This window comes from Bombus flavifrons, chromosome 7 (genome assembly GCF_040668555.2).
Source record: "Bombus flavifrons isolate JBK064 chromosome 7, iyBomFlav1_principal, whole genome shotgun sequence".
In the NCBI taxonomy this organism is placed as follows: domain Eukaryota; kingdom Metazoa; phylum Arthropoda; class Insecta; order Hymenoptera; family Apidae; genus Bombus; species Bombus flavifrons.
In genome coordinates this window covers 1,457,908-1,477,547 of record NC_138448.1, presented here as the reverse complement: position 1 = coordinate 1,477,547, position 19,640 = coordinate 1,457,908, and the positions used below count along the sequence as shown (strand labels likewise).

General features: G+C 49.6%; 1 protein-coding gene across 2 annotated transcripts in view; it reads right to left on the bottom strand.

The window, feature by feature from the left end:
* The window catches only part of ds (dachsous cadherin-related 1), a 214,328-nt gene that overhangs the window by 15,403 nt on the left and 179,285 nt on the right, over positions 1-19,640 (bottom strand). For both annotated transcript variants that reach the window (XM_069116820.1, XM_069116821.1), the window contains exons 4-10: positions 9,481-9,644; positions 8,966-9,370; positions 6,251-6,659; positions 3,422-3,700; positions 2,823-3,046; positions 1,858-2,524; positions 1,344-1,694 (exon numbers count right to left, since the gene is read on the bottom strand). In XM_069116820.1, coding sequence (XP_068972921.1) covers positions 1,344-1,694; positions 1,858-2,524; positions 2,823-3,046; positions 3,422-3,700; positions 6,251-6,659; positions 8,966-9,370; positions 9,481-9,644 — 2,499 coding nt within the window. The remainder of the gene's footprint in view (positions 1-1,343; positions 1,695-1,857; positions 2,525-2,822; positions 3,047-3,421; positions 3,701-6,250; positions 6,660-8,965; positions 9,371-9,480; positions 9,645-19,640) is intronic.

Sequence of the window (19,640 nt, the reverse complement as noted above, 5' to 3'; positions counted from 1 at the left end):
TGCGGCGCGGTGGCTCGCTAGCGGTTCTGGACCCCTAACAGCAACCTCGTCCTTCGGGGTATCTCATAGGGACGCGGAACCCTTTGCAAGTTGTGCAGGGCGCGCTAATGCGCTCGTCTGATACACGGGCACCGGTCTAGATAAGCGCAAAACGAGCGATATACCATATTGTCGGTCGCACAGAATGTTTTGCTACGAGACCGAGAATACCTAGCAGATTTTCTGCGCACGCTTTTAGTGATCATTATGCTCGTGCTCTGTCTCATCTGCTTTACGGTCCGTTTTTCTATTCGAAAAGTGGCGGCCGGAACTGAAGGTGGAGAAAAGGCAACGCGGAGGACTCAAGAGGAAAGCGGAGCACCAAGGAGCGCGGTCACCTAACGCACACCGTCGAACCTCTATCTACGAGGATGAAATTTTCTCATCGACGGAATTCTCCGAGGAGCTTTTAACGCGGCGACAAGCAACCATATTGTGGGAGAAGAGAGAATGGTGAGAGAGAGGGGGGTAGAGAGGGAGAGTATCGCGCAGACGTAGCACGCGGATGGAACGCACTTTCGAACAGGAGGGAGCCAGACCAAGAGTCGTTTCGCTGAATTTACTATAATGTCCGGTACCAGCCAGATTCGAGGCAATTATTCGTGGTATTTTCATAGCAGAGCTTTCCTATTAGCAGGAGTGGCCATTCGCGGCGGTTATATTCCTTTCTGGCAGTCCGACATGTAGGTGGCACATAACTGCGCAAACGCTGGCGCGCGGCGACAGCCAAACTTGAAAATCCGTGGAGCAGAACGTAGAAGAAGGGATGGAAAGAGATACGAGAGAAGAGAGGGCACAAGCCGGGACAAGATAGCAGAATGTAATTTCACCTTCTGCTGGTATAGGGAGCGCTAAATTGACAGCCCCTTCTGTTCCGTCGCACTTTATGCAGCGACGCACCACCGAAACAATAAGGACGCTCGCGGAACACCTAAAAGGATAGCCGCGCGGGAGCCCCATTTTTGGTCCTCTCGTGCATCCTTGTCGTACAACGGCGGTGTGTGCGTGTACGCGAAAGAGATCGATAAGTTTCGAGGCAGCCGAGTTCAGCTTTGTCCCTTCGCATTATCCTTGCAAGCGTTAACCGAATATACACGGTTCTATCTGATCATCTTTCGCGAGTGATATACGAGCATCGGCGGATATTTATCAATAAACTGACCGGTTGTAAACCCAACGCGAGTTTTATTTCGCGTATTTAATGGGAATAAAATGGAATCAAGAATCGCGATCTTGACGATCCGCGCGCTCGCGGTTCGCCAGTCCACGATAACTCTTTGAGAGAGATCGCGGTGCACGCTTACCCTGATCAGCGATGATAGGACCGGCGACGTTTAGAACCGGTGCTCCGACCTGGAGGTCTTCTGAAATTCTAGCTACAGGGTTGGCGAGCAGTAGCCGAGGAGGTCCGTTGGTCTGTCCAGAAGCCAACGTCAGAATCAGCCTGAGAGTGGACTTGCGCGGTGGGGAACCGTGATCGTTCGCCGTAATCTCCAGCTCCGTCGACCTTACCATCGGCCTCTCCAGGCTCACTATACCAGATTCGTAACCCACCGAGAATCTCGCCTCCTCGTTCGCCGATGTAATCACATACGATACACGGCCATTGTCACCTGCGTCTTTATCCACGGCGACCACTCTCACGAGCATCGCCCCTGCAACGATGCCAATTTACGATAATGCTGCTTTGTAATTGAATCGCCCGTCTCTGCGCGTTAGCGTGGCAAACTGAAGAATCTCTACGTGTTTAAGATTCGATTAAACTGACTCGTTGCTCTTGCCTGAAAGAGCTAAATCGCATAGCAGAGAGTCACTCACCTGGTAAGAGGTCCGGCGTGACCGCGACTTTGGTCGATTCCGGGGCAACGAAAACCGGGTCGTTGTCGTTCTGGTCGAGCACGATGATCCTCGCGGTCACGGTTGAGGCTAGTTGCTCGCCGGGAGGAGCGCGATCGGACGCCTTCAGGATCAGCATGTACTCGGCTCTTTCCTCTCTGTCGAGAGGCCTGGCCAGGGTTAGAGCGCCGGTCAGCGAATCGACCGCAAAGCTACCTCTCGATGGAAATTCGGCCACCAGACCGTATCTAAGATCGCCGTTCAAACCGCTGTCCAAATCGATGGCCGTCAAATTGTAGATGGTAGAACCGATCACCGCCTTCTCCGAGACTCGAACGGTTATCGGATCCTGCGGCCATCGAGGTGGATTGTCGTTTGCGTCTTCGATCACGATCTTCACTGAGACGGCGATGCTCTGAGGGTTGCCGATCGACGTGGTGTCCAATGCGCGAATCTCTAGGTGGTATTCACTAACGTTTTCGCGGTCGAGAGAATGAGCGACCACCAGCTGACCGGAGCTACGATCCACATCGAATGCTGGAAACTCGCTGATGGGTGTCAGGGAATCCAAGGTGAAGGCCACGCGGCCTGCTGGACCCGCTCCCGACACCGATCCCACTGCTTGTCCGATACTGGCGTCCTCGCGTACCTAAACGAATCGAGTTACGCGATTTTTTCCTAATTAGTAAGATCATAAAAGCAGGAGCAATAGTTTGATTCCGATTTAAAGTGCGCCTTTAAAATTTATCCCTTTCCTCCGTAATTAACTTTTTACCGCTTTGCGAAAGAAGAGTTGTCGATGCCTGAACGCCTTCGAACGTGCGCGCGCGCCCATCCTACGAGATACTTTATCAGCCACGATGCTCATAAATCGCGCGAAAAATCCGAATGAATCGACCAGTGAACGAAAGTTGCATAGCGGTGGCGACGAGGTCGATGATACTCACGTTAAAGGCAAGACTGCTGCTGGTGAAGGTCGGCCGGTTATCCGCCAGCGCTAAAACCTCGACTCTTAACGCGCGTATACCATGCCGCGGTGGTCGGCCTGCATCCGTCGCCTTTACGGACACCCGGTATACGTTCCGTTCTTCGTGATCGAGAACCGCCTTCGTTCTGATCATGCCGGTGATCGGATCAATGGTGAAAACGTTGTAGCCATCCGAGTCTCGGTCTGTGGAGGTCAAGGTTAGTCGTGAGAGTACGATAATCGACACTCGGTGAAAAACTCGCGTGATCTCGACAGTGAGAACGAATAACGTTAAAACACCATTAAGGAAATAGCAATATTACGGTTATTCAAACTCGTTAAGCATGTATCCGACTGGCTCGAAAGGGTCGAAACGACTCGTAAACGTTCTTGAGAAAATCGGATGGCAATCCTAACGAGAACGTATAAACACAACCCGTTCGAGTTCGTCTTTAAGACCGTGCATAATTGTCTTGGTAATTGGATAACTAATTTCTTCGAGCGCGCTTTCTTCCTTTTCGTGGATCGAGACGAAATCGCTTCGATTCGATCCGTGTTTCTTCGGCTGTAACGCATTACCTTTCAAAATCGTGTAGGTTACGGACGCATTTTCGCCGAGATCCGTGTCCAACGCCCTAACCCTCGCTACTTCCGTTCCCGGTGGTTGTTCCTCCCTGACGCTCACCACGTCCCCTTGCGGATCCACGATTTCGGGCGAGTTGTCGTTCACGTCCAGTACGGTAACCTTCAATGGTACCCTGGCCGCTCTGGACGGGGTTCCTTGATCTCGTGCCTCGAGGACCAGCTCGTGCACTCCCTTCGTTTCCCGATCCAGCGGCTCTTTAGTCGTGATCTCGCCTGAAAATCAAGAACGAAAAGATGAGTCGCGTTTCGTTCATTTTCTAAGATATCCGAGACGCTTTCCACTCGTATTTATTTCGATTCACCGCATCGATTCTTTAGATCGGTACGAGAAAATGCTCGTGATACGGAGCGAGAGATCGCGTATAAATGAGATGGAAATACCGTAAATATCTTGACATAGAATTCGTGTACGTACGTGGGACGATCACCGGTCGACATTGTGCGAGGAAATCGACCTTATCAATTTTCCTGGACAGGAACTATTAATTGGATAATCGCTGTTCGTCCATTCGAACGCTCGAATTCCTCGGTCGCGCCTCGTCACCGGCTATCGTATTTCGTTTCCGTCCTCCTCTCGCATATTATAATTGCAATATAGATGCGTATACAGTCGCGCGTGTAACGAGCATCGTTGTAATTACGTATCTCGCGGTACAGACGGACCGCAAAAGTTACGAAGGGTAGAGGGGCTGAAGGAAGAGAAAAAGAAGAAGAAGAGGAAGAAGGAACGGGACGAGAAGGAGGAGGCGGAGATAGAAAGAAAGAAGGAACAGAAAGAAGAAACGTAAAAAGCAGAGAGGGAATCTTCTCGAGCTGTCTTTTCGTCGGGTCAGCGCATTAATGGGTAATTAAGCAAGCGCCTAGCCGACCGAGCAAAACTATTCCAAGATGTGGAAAGGAATGGGGAAAACAATTCGTATAAGGGGTCGAAGGAAGGGCTTCGGTGTTCGTAGGACACACGAGACACCCGCGTGCCTCTACGAATTCTCGACGTACCTAGTCCAGTCCGACGCGTCCACCTCGTCTACCAGCGCCGACAGAACCCCGTCGACGTCGCCGTGCTCGTCGTTTAGAAGACAAACGATCGACGGAGGAACATGCAAACGAGCCGGCATCGAGGGATACCATCGCGGAACAATAAGAAGTATATCGTAGGACGCGTGCTAATGCGTTTCTCGTGTTAACCGTGGGACCGTGCGACGAACTTCTTCGCCCCCTTCAGGAACCGGCTCTCTTTCCGTTCCCGCGCGTTTCTTCCAATATTTGGAAATCCATGCTCTTCCGAGACTGCGTTAGGGAAACTCGTTCCGCACCGCCACGATCAATAAGAGATTTCTTAGAAGCTGTAAAACATATACCCAAACTGGCCAACCGACCAACCGCTCCACGATTTCCCGCGTTTCACCGCTATTTGGTTTTCCGCTAATTTCTCGCATAACTATCGGTGGCAACGCGCACAAGTCGAGTAGAACCTTCCGAAACCAAAGATTAATATACAAGTACCGCTGCGACGGAACAACTGGATACTTCCGGCAGAGAGAGGCAACGGTTATTTTTATTTCTCTGTAGCGAAGGTTCGCACTGGAATGACTGGAGAAGAGACCCTCCTCTGCAAACAGGCAGGCCAGTGCACCAACCAGCGAGACTTCTCGTGGATACGAGAGGAAGACCGACCTGGTCTCGAACCAGCATGTACACAAATACTCTCGTGTCGCATGCCAATCAAAGCACGTATGCGCGTAGCATACGAGAGGCAGCGTGCGTGCTCGTTTCGCGGTGTGTGCTGAACCCTTTCTGGTGATTCGTTACACGCCGGTAAGGTGAAAGCACCACTCTTACGGGATTATACTTTGATATCCACGAAGCAGGGGAGATGTTACAAAAACGAAATAATCGCGCCACTGTTCGTATCTCCGATATTGCGTTGTATGGTCTTCCAATTAAAGGCATTCGTATCAAAAATAAATTTACGCTCCTTCGCTTCTTTTTCTTCGACTTCGACCGCTATAAATCTTGAACGCGCGCCAAAGCCGAGAGACGCGCGTCCACCAGAACGAACGACAGAGCTTTGTGCGCACCGTGGAAGCCGATTTCATTAAGCGTTTTCGGGGACTTACGAAACCCGCGTCTGAATATCTATCGTGTCGTTTCTGTCTGGTGCTTCTAAAGGCTTGCACAATCGTGCAGGGTACCGCTGTTTAACAATGGTACGCAACATCACCAGGACCGTTCCCGAGTTGACGTAAGAGCAACGCGTAAATTAACAGCGTCGATGGCCGAGGGCTATTTAGTAAATTAATCGCTTCTTTCTTCCTTTTCTTCACACCTTGCTCAACGCCCGGTTCAAATTCAATTCGAATACGCTTCGTTCCTTTCTTTCTGTGCTTAAAAGCTAGAGACGTGACGCGATCGCGTAAATTCCTTTCCAACATGCGTGCCACTCTATAAAAAAGGAACATCGAGCTGTAAATGTGTTCGATATCGTACCGAACTGCGTTCGATATGATGGTATGTTAATTCTATCGGAAATTCGGACAATATATAGAATTCGTTGATATTTTCCTGGACGGTTCTAGTCGTGTGGGATTTTTTCGTTTGAACGTTCGAGCGCTCATAACTGTATCAGCTGTATCATAGTCGGCTGACAGCTTTCGTAAACACTCGAGCGTCGGTTCGACGAGAAACAAGTAAGTACGCGCACACCGGATTGATATCGGTTATGCAAACAGAGGAGGAAAGTCAGAAAGGAGAAAAAGATCTTACCTGTATCAGGATCGACGGTGAAACTGCTGTTGGCCTGGACCACCGCGTATCTGAGCAGGGCGTTTTTCCCAAGATCGGAATCAGAAGCACTCACGGATCCGACCAGCGTACCCGAGGGTAGATTCTCCAACAGGTCGAATCCGTAAAAATCCTTCTCGAATCGGGGATCGTTGTCGTTGTCGTCGAGCACCGTGACCAGCACGGAAGCGCTCGCGGTCGCGGCCGGAGAACCGTTGTCGGTCGCGAGAACCGTCAGCGCGTGCCGATCCAGGGTCTCGCGATCGAGAATCTGCGCGAGGTAAATCCAACCGGTGTTAGGACTGATCCGGAAGGCCGTTGATCCTTGAAGACGGTAACTCAGCCTCGCATTATTGCCCGTATCAAGGTCCACCGCGGTCACTTGAAGAATCTGTGTAGAGGACAGGAACAAGTTTGTTTTACGAGCGTGTTTTTAGGTAGGTCGATACAACGGAAAAACGAATACGACAATTACGATACTTCCTCGGCCGCGCAAAGAGGGAGAAATCTGAATTTCTGCGATGTAAACGTTTCTCGAGGAGACGAAAAAAAGCCGATGAGATCGATGAAAAAGAAGGCAGCGGCGGTGAGGTGGCACGCAGGGAGAAAGAGGCGGCGAGGAGACAAGACCAGTCGATCCGGTCGTTCCGTATTAATTAAACGCACCCAAAGTCCGCGAACCCTAAATGCGTTCGAACCGGTCGATGTTTTCCAGTGCGGGAGGATCGTGAATTACGGAGGTCGGAGAAGAAGAAGAAACATAGGATCGAGGGTATATAACTTGGTATCCCGTGCACGAAGCTGGCGCACGGGCAATGATGGATGGCGAACCACAAGGAAGAAAAGGCGACGAGCGCGAAGGGCGGAGGGACGAGGACGAGGATAGAAAGGATCGGCACTCGTCTTCTCATCTGTGAAGGAAGAAGGACGAAACGGTGGCGGCGGCGGCGGCAGCAGCGGCACAGAGGGAGGAAGAGTAGAGATCGACCACCATTAGAAGGAGAACCTGACGTGGGAGCAGGCAGTAATGTGTCTAACTGTACGTTATTAGTTCGCGGCGGGTGAAGGGTTACCCTCACTGTAAGCCAAGTTACTCTTGCTAGCTGCTGCTTCCCCCTACTATCTCCCCGAGTTTCTTTCTCTGCTCGTCTCTCTCCTGGTCGCGGCTAAGATATTGTCTGGATACCACCGACAGCTCACAGATCTGTTTCGCCGATAGATACCACCGATATATACGTGTACGCCGCGCCGAGAAAAGATGGAACGAGAGATCGAGTGGCGAAGGAAGAAGGAAAGAGGAAGAGAGGAACGTGCGCGCTGTTCACCTCGTCGTCGTCGTCGTCGTTTCCGTTCTATCGTACCCTCGTGTATCCGTTGTATTAAAAATGTGACGTCATTTAACGGGCCTATCTTGCGGCAACGATCTCTCGGCCATTCGTCATCGGTATCCTTGTATTCGGGATTGCGTCCACCAGTGGCTACCACCGCACCGCAAGGAATCGCGCTGTACGTCCCTCGTTCCACCGCTAGATATCGCTACTCCAATGACGAACATGTTCTCGTGTACGCAACAGCTAATGACTCTTTCCCGATTGCTTCCTACTTCATCTTTAACCTTGTATTTAGAGCAAGACCGTCGTGGTCGCGCGTCGTGCCACCAAACGCAACGAAATAAGATGCTATCTGTTAACCACTGATCGAACAATTAGACAAACCGTTTTTCTCGAAGACGACAGCGATAACTACGACGACCACGACAAGGAACTAGTCTACCCGAAATAAATAGTCGTATCCGCGAGCATGAGGTTCGACGTCTCCACGAGAGTCAGACACCAGCAAGGAAAGATTTCACGGAATGGAGAAGAATTTCGTTCCAACTTCGTCGGTAATGGTGTTTAACCACGATAAATAATCCTTTCAAGCGGGATAATCAGCATGGGTTGTTCATAAAACGAGCAGCTGTGCGCTGCGTTTCTGTTAAGCCTATCAACGATTACCTATCAATCCCGTGTATTCCGTACTACTCCATAGAGGGTCGCGATACACCATACCACATGCGCACAGGTATACGTGTTAGCGCGTATGTATATATCGCGTAACAACGTACTGCGCGTTCCTATAAATAACTATCAGTTATAGCCTATCAATCCTTCCACTGAACTGGTCTATCTAGTAACCTTACAGTTCGCATCACTAATCTTTCGCGCGCTCCGGCGTTCAGCTAATTCGTTTCTGTTTTCCGCTGACAAGGTGAACTCGATGAGTCAACGTCTTCTTCTTCCACTCTATTCGCCGTATCTAATCGAAGAAGACCGAAAAATAGAGAAGGAGCAGGACAAAAGGTAGAGGAGGAGATGATCATCGATCCGAGTGGGTGTTAAGGTTCAGCATGATTGGTCTTCCCGGTTGTCCCGCCGGATGAAGTTACGCTTGGCGAAAACGAATTTGAAAAACAAAAAGAGTGCGAGGAACAAGAATGCGGAGGAACACTGGAGAAAGGTTGTTAATCCCTCTCGCTCCTCTACCGACCCAGAATTTCTCTCTCCCACTCTTCTAGTCTTTCTTCGTTCTGTACACATTTCCATGTACACTTTGCGATGCGCTCCCTCGCTCCCTTCCGCGAAAGGGAATCCTACCGCACGTCTCCTCGACAAACAAATGCCCGCGTGACGGGCGTGTAATGAAGATTTTTCTCACTTGAGAATCGAGCTTGGCGCCTTCGGGAACCTCCACATGATACTCGTTCCTCTCGAACACTGGGGGGTTGTCATTCACGTCCTGTACCTCGACGCTCAGGCTGAGATTCGCGGAGAGACCCGCGCCATCCAACGCTCTTATCAGAAGACCGTGCCTTTGCTGTGTCTCGTAGTCCAATCTCCTTGCTAAATAGAGTTCTCCCGAGCGGCCGTCTATTCCAAAGAGGTCGTTGCTATTCTGGCCAAGGACGTAGCGTATAGGGTGAGACGGAACGATGTCGGGATCGGTGGCATGTGCTACGTAAAGCGCCGAATGAAGGGGATGCGATTCTGGAACGGAAATGCGGACGCTGCTCGTCGGGAACGTCGGAGCGTTGTCGTTCACATCCTCCACGTTCAATTCCACCTGTGTGACGAGAAACAATGCGACGGCGTTGCGATCAGATTGCTACCTTGGCTCGTGTATGTATCGCGATTTCTCTCGTGATTGTTTCGATTTCTATCGACGCCGGTTACCTGACAGTAGCCTGCGGAAATTCCATTGCGCGCCTCTACGCTGAGAATGTACTTGTCCCGAGTTTCTCGGTCCAGTGGAAGGCGAATCCGAATCATGCCCGTGTTGGAATCCATCATTAGATCCGGTTCTTCCTTCACCAAATAAAATCTGGTTGGCCGTTCACCTGCGAACACAGTTATTATCGTTGTTAAATGGCTACAAAGTGGCTTTTTCTTATACTTTTCTTTTAAGTAACGATCGTTTTAAGACCGAGCGTCGGAAGCTTGAATCTTTGAGAGGAGAAAGGGATGCGATGCAAACCTCGTATTAATTTTTTTTCCTCGACCTTAGCGAACGAAGAATTCGTTGGTTCGTTGGTCTGTTTCTTTTAAAAAGGAACACGAAAAGAAAGGGCGGAAATGGTGGAGGGGGAAGACTGAAAGCGCAAAAATGACGAAAAGGTATTCGGATACTATATAAGCAAGCTGCTCGTTAATTACAACTTCGGCTTGTTCTCACGTGCGCATTTTGCTCCTTTCCTTTCTTGGGGTGCAAATTGTACGAAAATCTTGGCAATCACCACTCATACGTTGTTTCTGATACGTTCGCGATTCGTTGTTTCCAACGGTATGGTCGATTGATTGAATCGAATGGCAGCAATTTCGCTAAACACCGTTCTATAAAATGCATCGCGCGTATACAGTACGCCTTATTCTTTAATGACCTCACCAATAACCGTGCGCACGCATACTCGCTATCACCAGAACATTTTCTCCTTAGCTGATTTCTACGGAAGTCAATCCAAGCGAATAGAAGTAAGAAATGACCAATGATCGATCATCTTTGATGAGACGAGGAAATATATATTCTTCAACGACTCGCTATTTATCCCAAAACCTCGAAAGAGGAGAGTTATTCAAAGAAAATTTATAACACGTACATATGAAATCAATTAATTAATAGGGAAATCAAGCGATCATTACCGCTGGCAGACGATGAACGATCGGACGGCAGAGCAGAGCATGTTTCCTGCATAACCAGTGCCGATCCCCGTCCGCCCACGGTCAATGTGTCAAGAACCGTAGGGATGTTCCGCCGCCCCGCGGTATCCCACGTGGTATTGTTCTTGCGTTAGACTTCTAGACCGTCTTCGGTTTTGCTCGCGCTATCGACGCTATTGAATACGGTCGAGCGAACCGTTATCGCTTTGTCTCGCCAGTTACCTGGCGAATATCTTCGTGACATTTAGCCGAGCTCGATCGATCGATCTCCGCGATCCGATGTAGTCGACGGACAGACGGTTTCCCTACCTTGACATCGAGATGCGGCTCGTATTCGTATAGCTTAGATACGACTCGAGAGTACACATAAGTTTTTTTTTTTCACGAGATGCTCGTCGATAATTGCCCCGATCGATCGATCGCACTTCAATCCAAAACGGGAGTGGTACGGGTAAGCAGGAGTCCGGTACGTCTCTTCTAGATAGGTTTCGACAAACGCCTTGGATCTACCGCGTCGCGATCGTGTCTCCCATGGAACCGATCGAGTTTTTCCTCGGCAACTGTAGGAAAAACCTAGTAGACGGAGATGCGGAGTAAGCACCGCCTCCATGGGTTTACGTGGAAGGTAGCCGCGAGGGCTTCCATTTGCACGATATCCGGTAACATCGTCTTCGTCGTCGTCGTCGCCGCCATCGTATCGTATCGAGACTCGACGAGTCGAGCGACATAGGTTATACGGACTCTGCCTTAAAGATGGTACTTGGACGCGTACGTGGATGGCATAATTTATGGTTCGCTATTTATACCCATTCCATTTCGCTCCCTTCCTAATAGTTCTACGTCTCCTCGATAAATACGCGAAATCCACGGGAATGGAGAACGTCGCACTATTATCCCACGCGACCCACTCGACTAAAAAGTAAGTTGTTTCGCGTACAGTTTCGTCGTTTCAATCCGAATTCTAATAAGCGTGTTTGAGAGGTCGAGAGCTGAGACAAATGAAATTAATACACGGTTACCGGCATACGTATGCGCGTGACTATGTAATATTTCTCAGAGACACGCACACACGTTACGCTCGTAAGCAGTAAGCGGTCGTTCAATCGGCTGGCGTGCAACGAACCACACCGCAACCACGGATCGATATCGATCTGGAGAAAAAGTATACACATGTGCGCGCGAGCGCACGCCAGAACGCTCGGCCGAAACTTATGCTTACCGGCACCCGATAGCCGTGTTATTAAAATTGCTGCAAACTCGTCCTCGCGCATGTAAATGTAGCTGGCGTACGTGCATGCTCGCTTCGAAGAATACCGACGCGAATTTGCGCGCGTAAATGTAAGCAGGTTTGTACGAAATTGTGTATCGTAAAGTGTAATTGTAAAATAGCGTATGGATGAGATCAGCGCTCGTACAAATACACGACGGAGGTCGCGTATTCGGCACCGACGCTGGTAGCGGAGAGACGTACACGCACATTTATACACCGTACCTACACTCTACACCCATCGGCATTCGGTACCTGTGTTATTAAACGTCCGCGTGATCTTTTTCCATCGAGTCTCGCTGCGAGAGGAGGATCCACCGATCACGTACTACTCTCCGTATATAATTACGATTTACTTCGCATCCCAATACGGCAGAATCATCCGCGTGTCCGAAGGGATCTCCGACACGATTTCGGACCACGTCCGAACCACTCGCATAATCGCCAGTGCGTTTTAAACGGCAATATAAACAAACGCGATCGTTTCATTCGCACCCATCTATTTATCGATAATCGTTAACTTATAATTGCGAGACCAACCCCGAAGGGACAGAGCGAAAATGAACCGATAAGAAGCGTTATCGCGATTTTACGCGACTCTCGAGTTATAACCATCCTGTGCGGGATCTACGTGAAAACCAGACCTGCTCCCTTCCTTCGATTATGAAATGAATAAATTGCAATCGGAGCGTGTCCGGTGGACGCAGTCGGTGGACGGGTTTTTCACCCGCGGTGCCGAGTCGAGAGGGCTTCGTCACCCCGGTTACACAGGCGTCCCCCCGGGGTGCCCACGTGGGTGTAACGAAGACAAATCGCTCGCGTATTTGATTAATTCGCGGAGATCGCTGGTCCAGCGCGGTGCATTCGAGCTCTCGTGGCCCACGTCTGCTCCTCCTTCTTCTCCCGCTCCTCTTGCTCCATCGCTTTCATCTCTACTCTCTTCTCTCGTTTTCCGTGCCTCCTTTACCTGTCTTTCCTCTGTTCGCTCCTCTTCCAGCGTTCGTCTCCGCGCTTCATGGATAGAATCGAGAGCGAGTTTTTGCAGCGATACCCGAGCCAGTCAAGAAACCCGTAACGTACTCATTACTGATTCTCGCCCTTTCGCGTCCTCTCGGGCAGTTGTTGGTGCGTTGCGTCGCGTCGCTTCGCATCGCGACGAGTTCAGCCATGCCCTCCGCGAAAGTACGTTTAACTCGACTTTTGCTTCCGGATAGGAAGGAAGGGTGGGTCGTTGGCGTTACGATACAAAACGACTTTTAATCGCAGCGACCTCGACGGAAAGTCCTACGAGGTATTGCGTTCGGTAATGTATGGCATTAAGGACGTGTATCTGATCGGTTTTCGTAGTTTTTAATCGTTGGAACATAGATTCGACATTAGGTTGCTTCTAATCTCTCAATCTCCGCAATCATAAAGATCCATTAGCAATGCAAATTTAATCACCGACTTAATTACTACGACTGGACATTTCGCTATTATTACTACACCGACAATTTCATCGACAAAGGCCAATACTAAACGTTTGTTTGCCGAAATTCCGCCTTTAATAGATTTTCGAAGCTGTTAACGTCGGAGTAGAGAACGCGTCGGCCTCGATAGGAATAACGTGAGGGATCCGGAGGTTCCAGTCAATGGTTAAGCGATTGTTGCACGCCGGTCAATGGTGTACGTGTGCGTACGCGTGCGTACACGTGCGCGGTATGCCCGGAGTATATCTCTGTAACACCTTGTAGTCGTGAAACACCTCGTACCAGAACGTGCCCTCTAGCGTACCGACAATGCAAGCCGGTAGAAACTCGTCGAGAGCTTTTCGATTCAGAATAATCCTGCACGTTCACCATGCTTTCCTCTCTTATTTACAATCTATCCGTGTCTTCTACGCCCCGAGTTCCGTTTACCCGGCATCCTCTCTTCTATCCGGTGCGCTCAGTTTCTCTTGCTTTCTCAGCCTGCGTTCCTACATGGTTGATTCTTTCTCTAACTTCGGTACGCGCGCGGTACGGTAAGCGCGGCGTGTACCTCGCGACCAACGTCGTGCCACAACCCTTTTTATCCTATCCTCTGATTCTCCGTATCTCCGTCGATTCCACCGTTCACGCCTCGTCCTCTCTCAGTCGCACAAATGGAATTCGTTTCTAGTTCCTTGACTCCCGTTCCCGTGCTCCTTTTCTTGTCCCTCTCGCTCTCTGTCCGGCTTTCTTGCGCGACGATAGCTCGATCCCGCTTCTGCTCGGCTCTTTCTCACGTACTACACGAGCCGCTCGCTCTTCACTCTACTTCGCTTCTCTCGACTTGCCCGACTCTCGGTTGGAGAACGCTACGAGGACAAAAGTTGGCCCGCGACCGCGTAAGGACGACGGTCGTAAGATCGCGGGATTACGACCATTTGTTTTTCGTCGGTCGGTACTCACCGTGGGTGACGCGCGGTCGCCACCCTTGTATAAACGAGCCGCCGTACGCCACTGGAATCGCAATAAAAACCGTCTAATTGATATCGAGCGTGGCACGGTTCGAGTAGCGTCGCATAGTTGCGCCGCATAATTGCGCCGCATTCTCATCTAGAAGAAAAGCCAGCAGGCAAACGTTAGCTCGCATTAATAAACAGCGACGTTACGGCATGCGGTCAAGAAACCTCCTACCCCTTCTCTCCATTGGATCGTCCGACCATCGCGTATAGATCGGCAATGTGTGGCAATGCAAAAAACGATCGAGCCTACTGACGATTCTGCGTGGTCCTCACCAGCTATCTAGCTAGAGCTAGATTTTCACTCTCTTTAGCCAACTAATTTTCCCAGCCAGCTGTCATGCCCGTTCACGCTTGCGTTCGACACGAAACCTAGTAACGCGTCTTTTTGCCTTTAATTCGAAGCGGTGAACACTTGAAATCCCGGGATGACCGCGGGATACCTATAGTCGCGAAACTTTTTAGAATGCATCGACGAGTAACGCGAGTCTATTTATAGGCGTGGATCGCGGTTTTCTTGCGACAGTAGAAAAACCTCCGGAGCGCGTAGCAAAACGCGGGACAAGAAGCTTTCGTTTGGTTAATTAGAAACAGTGATTACCGACGGAATGCGGTGTGGGCTTCGTTCACTGTTTTAATCGGATCGCGAACGATTATACCATTTTCGTAGGGATGTTATATCTAACAGAGCACGAGTATAAGCACGGAAGATATTCTTCGCTAAGCATCACGTTTAATTGCCAGTCGATTGGTCAGAAAAGAAGGAAAAGAAGAAACGTAGACTAGGGAAAAAAAACCGGTGTACCGAGTTTCACAAGCAGGAACATTCCGGGTTAAGAAAACTCGCGATAAATTACAGACTGACGATTCGATCACGCCGTATAAGGACGCGCAAGTTCCCTTGCCTACGCTGCTGCTACAACGCTGTATACCTCACAGAGAGTTTCTCTTATTTTGCTAATTAGCTCGTAACGGGCCATCCCACTCGAGGTCGGTCGGTGGCTCGCTGGCTGGCTGGATCGCTTGCTCGGTCGTCTTCAGGGGCGGCACCATCGTCGCGGTAGCCCTCATCCACGTAAACGAGGTCCGCACCTTTACGACCGCTGAGGAAACCTTGTAATCGCCTCCGGTGAATACTTTGTCACCTCGTTCCTTCTTTTCTCTGGAACCCGCGCGGCCAGCCGTTCACCGACCGACCAACAGATCGGCCGGCCGATCGGCCACCGAATTACCAGCTATTTCGCTCCAAATAGGATCCCCCGGCCCCGAGGTATCTCGGTTTCGCGCTTGCGATTTTCGAGGCATCCCGCGGTCCATTTCGGAATGTTTCGAGTCTGGTCGGCAGCCAATAAAAGCCCGACCGTTTGCATAAATTGGTGGATTTTTAATTGGATGAGGTAGCCTCGGTAATAGCGACGATCGAGATAGGCGGGATCGCGCTTGACACCCAAGCGAAAACGATCGAATTCGTTAATTAGGGAATGGCGCGCGATCAAATTTGAGAAATACGTTTAACCTAGCGGCGCCGATAGCTCGAAATAGAGCGAAAACGTTTGTGCCACCGTTTTAATTGACTCTCTTTCACCGGTAATCCTTTTCCGTTGAGCCACGAACCGGAACACGCTCGTGCTCAAGCTCATCGTCGCCGATTCCAACGTGAGAATCATAAAACTGTCCGTGGAAACTGTCCGCTCCTCTCTCTCTCATTCTCTCTCTCTCTCTCTTTCTCTGTTCCCTAAGCGATGATACGTGTCTCAAATTCCAAATGGGGTAGGCCTCGTAAAACAGATTTACGAAAATCGCTGGACGAACAAACCTCGTTCGACGATAGGGACGTGCCTCCACGAACCACCGACACTCTACTCCGTCTAACGAAAAACGGCCTCGTAATTAAATAATGATGATTAGCCATGAGTCGTGGTAGCGTCGAGCGACGCGACGAATGCGATGAAGAAACGATACCGTGGTAAAGGTATGCTTCGTTGACGGGGGTCCCGCGTCTTTTTCTCTCCTTCTCTCGCCTATCTTTCCAACGTGCCATCTTCCTTCGCTCTAAGCTTCTCGGGCCTTCTCTTTAACGCATCGACTCCGTCCTTCCACCCTTCCCGTTCGCCGTCTCCTTTCCATCTTCTTACGGCTACATCAACGTGTCTTGCCACGTACACATATAAGTAAATACATATATATGTGATAACGTCTCGCGTTCCGCGTTTGATGCGCGTACTACGTTCGACATTTGTTCGCGGTCGATCGCTACCTTAGAATTTCTAAATTATTCAACAGATCCATTTACTTTCCTCCGAGGTGGGAAACGATTTTAGACTAAAGTAAACTGTCAACACGCAAATTTCGATACGACTATGTATACACGGATTCGCGCAAGTGCGCCTGTCTGGGATCTCAGTTGCACGCGGCAAGTATAATACTTACGAGAGAGGATAGAGCGTGTTCGCGGCGCACAATAGCGCAAGAAATGCAAGCATCGAGGGACTGGTAAACAAACGAATAGAGCTCCATACACGCGTAAAACGTCTCGGTCTGCAGATGCAGCTAAATGGTTTGGCATGGCCGACGAATGTATACGAGGGGAAGAAGAAGAGAAGGTTTAGAAGCGGAGGGCGGCAAGAACGACAAGACAATGGACGGCGACAATAAGGTTGCGCAGCTTGCAACCAAACGAAAATAAAATGACGCTGGACATTAGCTACTGTTGCCTAGTAGCGTGCTATGTGCAGCACCAACTTTATACTGCCAACTATCTTTAGGTATAGATACGTTCGTTATATTCGTATGATCATTACGATTAGAAATTTTCGACAAATTGCTGGAACAGCTCGCTTCGTATCCTAAGTCTACCGGATCGAAATCGTTTACCTTTTCATCCTTCGGACCACCCCTTTCAACGATCTCATCTTGGATTATCCTGCGATAATTTCTCTCCCTGGAAACATCGAGGAGGCGAAGAGGCAAGGTAGAGGAAAAGGGGATCGAATCGGCGAAGGGTCGGAGGAAGAGCGAGAAAAAGATCTATGGATGTGCACGTGCATGTACTGAGATCGCATAGAGAGCCCACCGCTCTCTAGACCATGAGATGGTAAACGGCGATAACGAGGCGCGAGATAAGAGTCGGGGAGGCGCATTATAGGCTCAGCGTGGCCAGAGAAGGGGAGCCGTTCTATCGCAGACCCTGTGCGTTGATCGCGCCTCGTAGCGCACCTCTATCTGGGCATCTATATGTTCGCACACACATTCGTTCAAACGACCGCGCACAGGGCCAAGCGCGAGGAAGCATTTACACATCCGACTTGTCCGCGCTTGCCGCTGCAAACCACAACCTCGGGATTTCTGCAACGCCCATCGACTTTTCACGAGCGGCTCGAGCTCGTCCCGATTCAAAACGATTCCCGTCGCTCCATAACCACGCGTATGCACGATCCTTCCACCGGAGAGGATGTGCTTTTCCTGTCCCTAACCCGCCGAGTACCCGCGAACGATTTATATCGTGCATTTCCCTTGATGGGCTGGGCGAAAGAAGCATCGGAAAAGGCTTCAAAACGAACTTGAACGTTGTGCCGTCTCGTGAGTTCAGAACTTCTCGAACAAGGTGCAAAACAAAGGGCAGAAAACATTTGTCTATCATTTTGAAGACAACGCTAGTTTTTCGAGGATTGAGCCAAAGCTCATCACCGCTCATATACCTTATTTAATCGTTTGAATCGCAAGCAGTTATTTTGTATTTCATTGTTATCTTCTCAATAATTTTTATTGAACAAAACTTGAAATATTTATAAACTAATAGTGCACGTATATACTAATATAGATGTATTTCATAAAAATGACAAATATGACGAGCGTTATTGCGCCGCTTGTTTCTCTTCATAATCGATTAAGACAAACGCTATCGCGCTGTTCGGCATTTTTCGAGTCTGTTTTTTCAAAGACCCCTGAGACTCAAACGGTTGAAATCGTTTCCCCGAACAAACACTCGATCGAACTTTCCCGTAATTCATTGGAACGAATAGACGCGTCGAAAAATGGACGTACATACGCTCGATTGGGTCGTAAGCCAGGATACGAACGTTCGATCGTTCGCAACTGAGGCACGAGGTTGTTGTTGCTCGCCCGTTCAATATCGATTCACATCTGGCAGTAAACAGCCGCTGTCGAAAATGATGTAAACGGATGCCGAACTAACCGAGATTAACATATGCGATCCAAACTGCCGCCCAGCCGCCTTTCCTCTGCATCCGTATATTCTTTTCTCTTCCCTTTTGTCCTCTTTGCCCAACCACCATCTTCGCCGGCGAGGTCCTAATACGCGTCTCTTAATTCGACGCTGACCGGACGAATACCTGCGCTTGGATCATCGAGATTCGAACGAACGATCCCCGGGAATAGCTATCGTAGTCGTCCGAACATCGCTTCTTAATTAAGAGAAGTGGACGTGTTTCCATGTAAATTTGTTTTCGACGCATAAAATGTGTCCTCGAAATTGCGAAATATCGTGAATGCGAAAGTTTCGTCCGGAGCTTGGATGATTCTGTTATCCAGCTTTTCTTTCTGAATAACAGAACTAGAAAACCGAAGGCGGGAAGGAAATGAAATTCCAGGAACGGAATTACGCAAATCAGACTACGAACATTCGACCTACCGTAGCAGAGACTCCGCTATCTTTCCATGCGGATCTCATAGCTCGGTTTAGGTTGGGTCGGACGGTAACTCTCTTCTCGGGATGCAAACCGCTGCACCCCGGAGAAAAGACGATGCCTGCGCGAAATTTGCAAGTCCGGCGAAAGCACGATGCGCGGTACGGAGGAAGGAAAGATCCAAAGATCCGAGAGAAAAAGGAACGAAAGATCCGACGAAAGAAGACGCGGAGGAAAGAGAGACAACGTATCGGCCGCTTCGCCATGCGGAATACTTCATCTCCGAGGAACGAGGAATCCTACTTTTTGCGACCTCCTCGTTTCGAACGTCGACAGATCCTTTATCTACGGCGGGTCTCGTGCCTTCACCGATACTTTTTCCTTTGGTTTCGGTCAGGCGTTCGCTACAAATTTCCTCCTCTCAGTTCGATTATCGGCGAAATTTCTCGCAAAGCGGACGATCTTTTATGAAACTTTGGTCGTAACAGCCGGATCAGTCCTCGAATTATATCTCTGTGTATCTTTATGGACACCTTTAAATGACGTCAGTGCCTGTTGATTTTTATATAGTGTCGTCGTTAAATTCGTTAAAGACTGACGATGTGCCTGTTGGATAAGATTAGAGCCGAGACCGTGTCGTCATTTTCGAAAACTTGAAACCGCTTTTCCGAGGTCAAGAGACTTGAACAAAAACGACTGCACCGAATTTTATTCGATCTACTCCTCTTCGATTATCTCGGAACTCGAAATAACGTTACCACGATCCAGAACTAGGTATTCGAATCTCGACGATATCGTAACA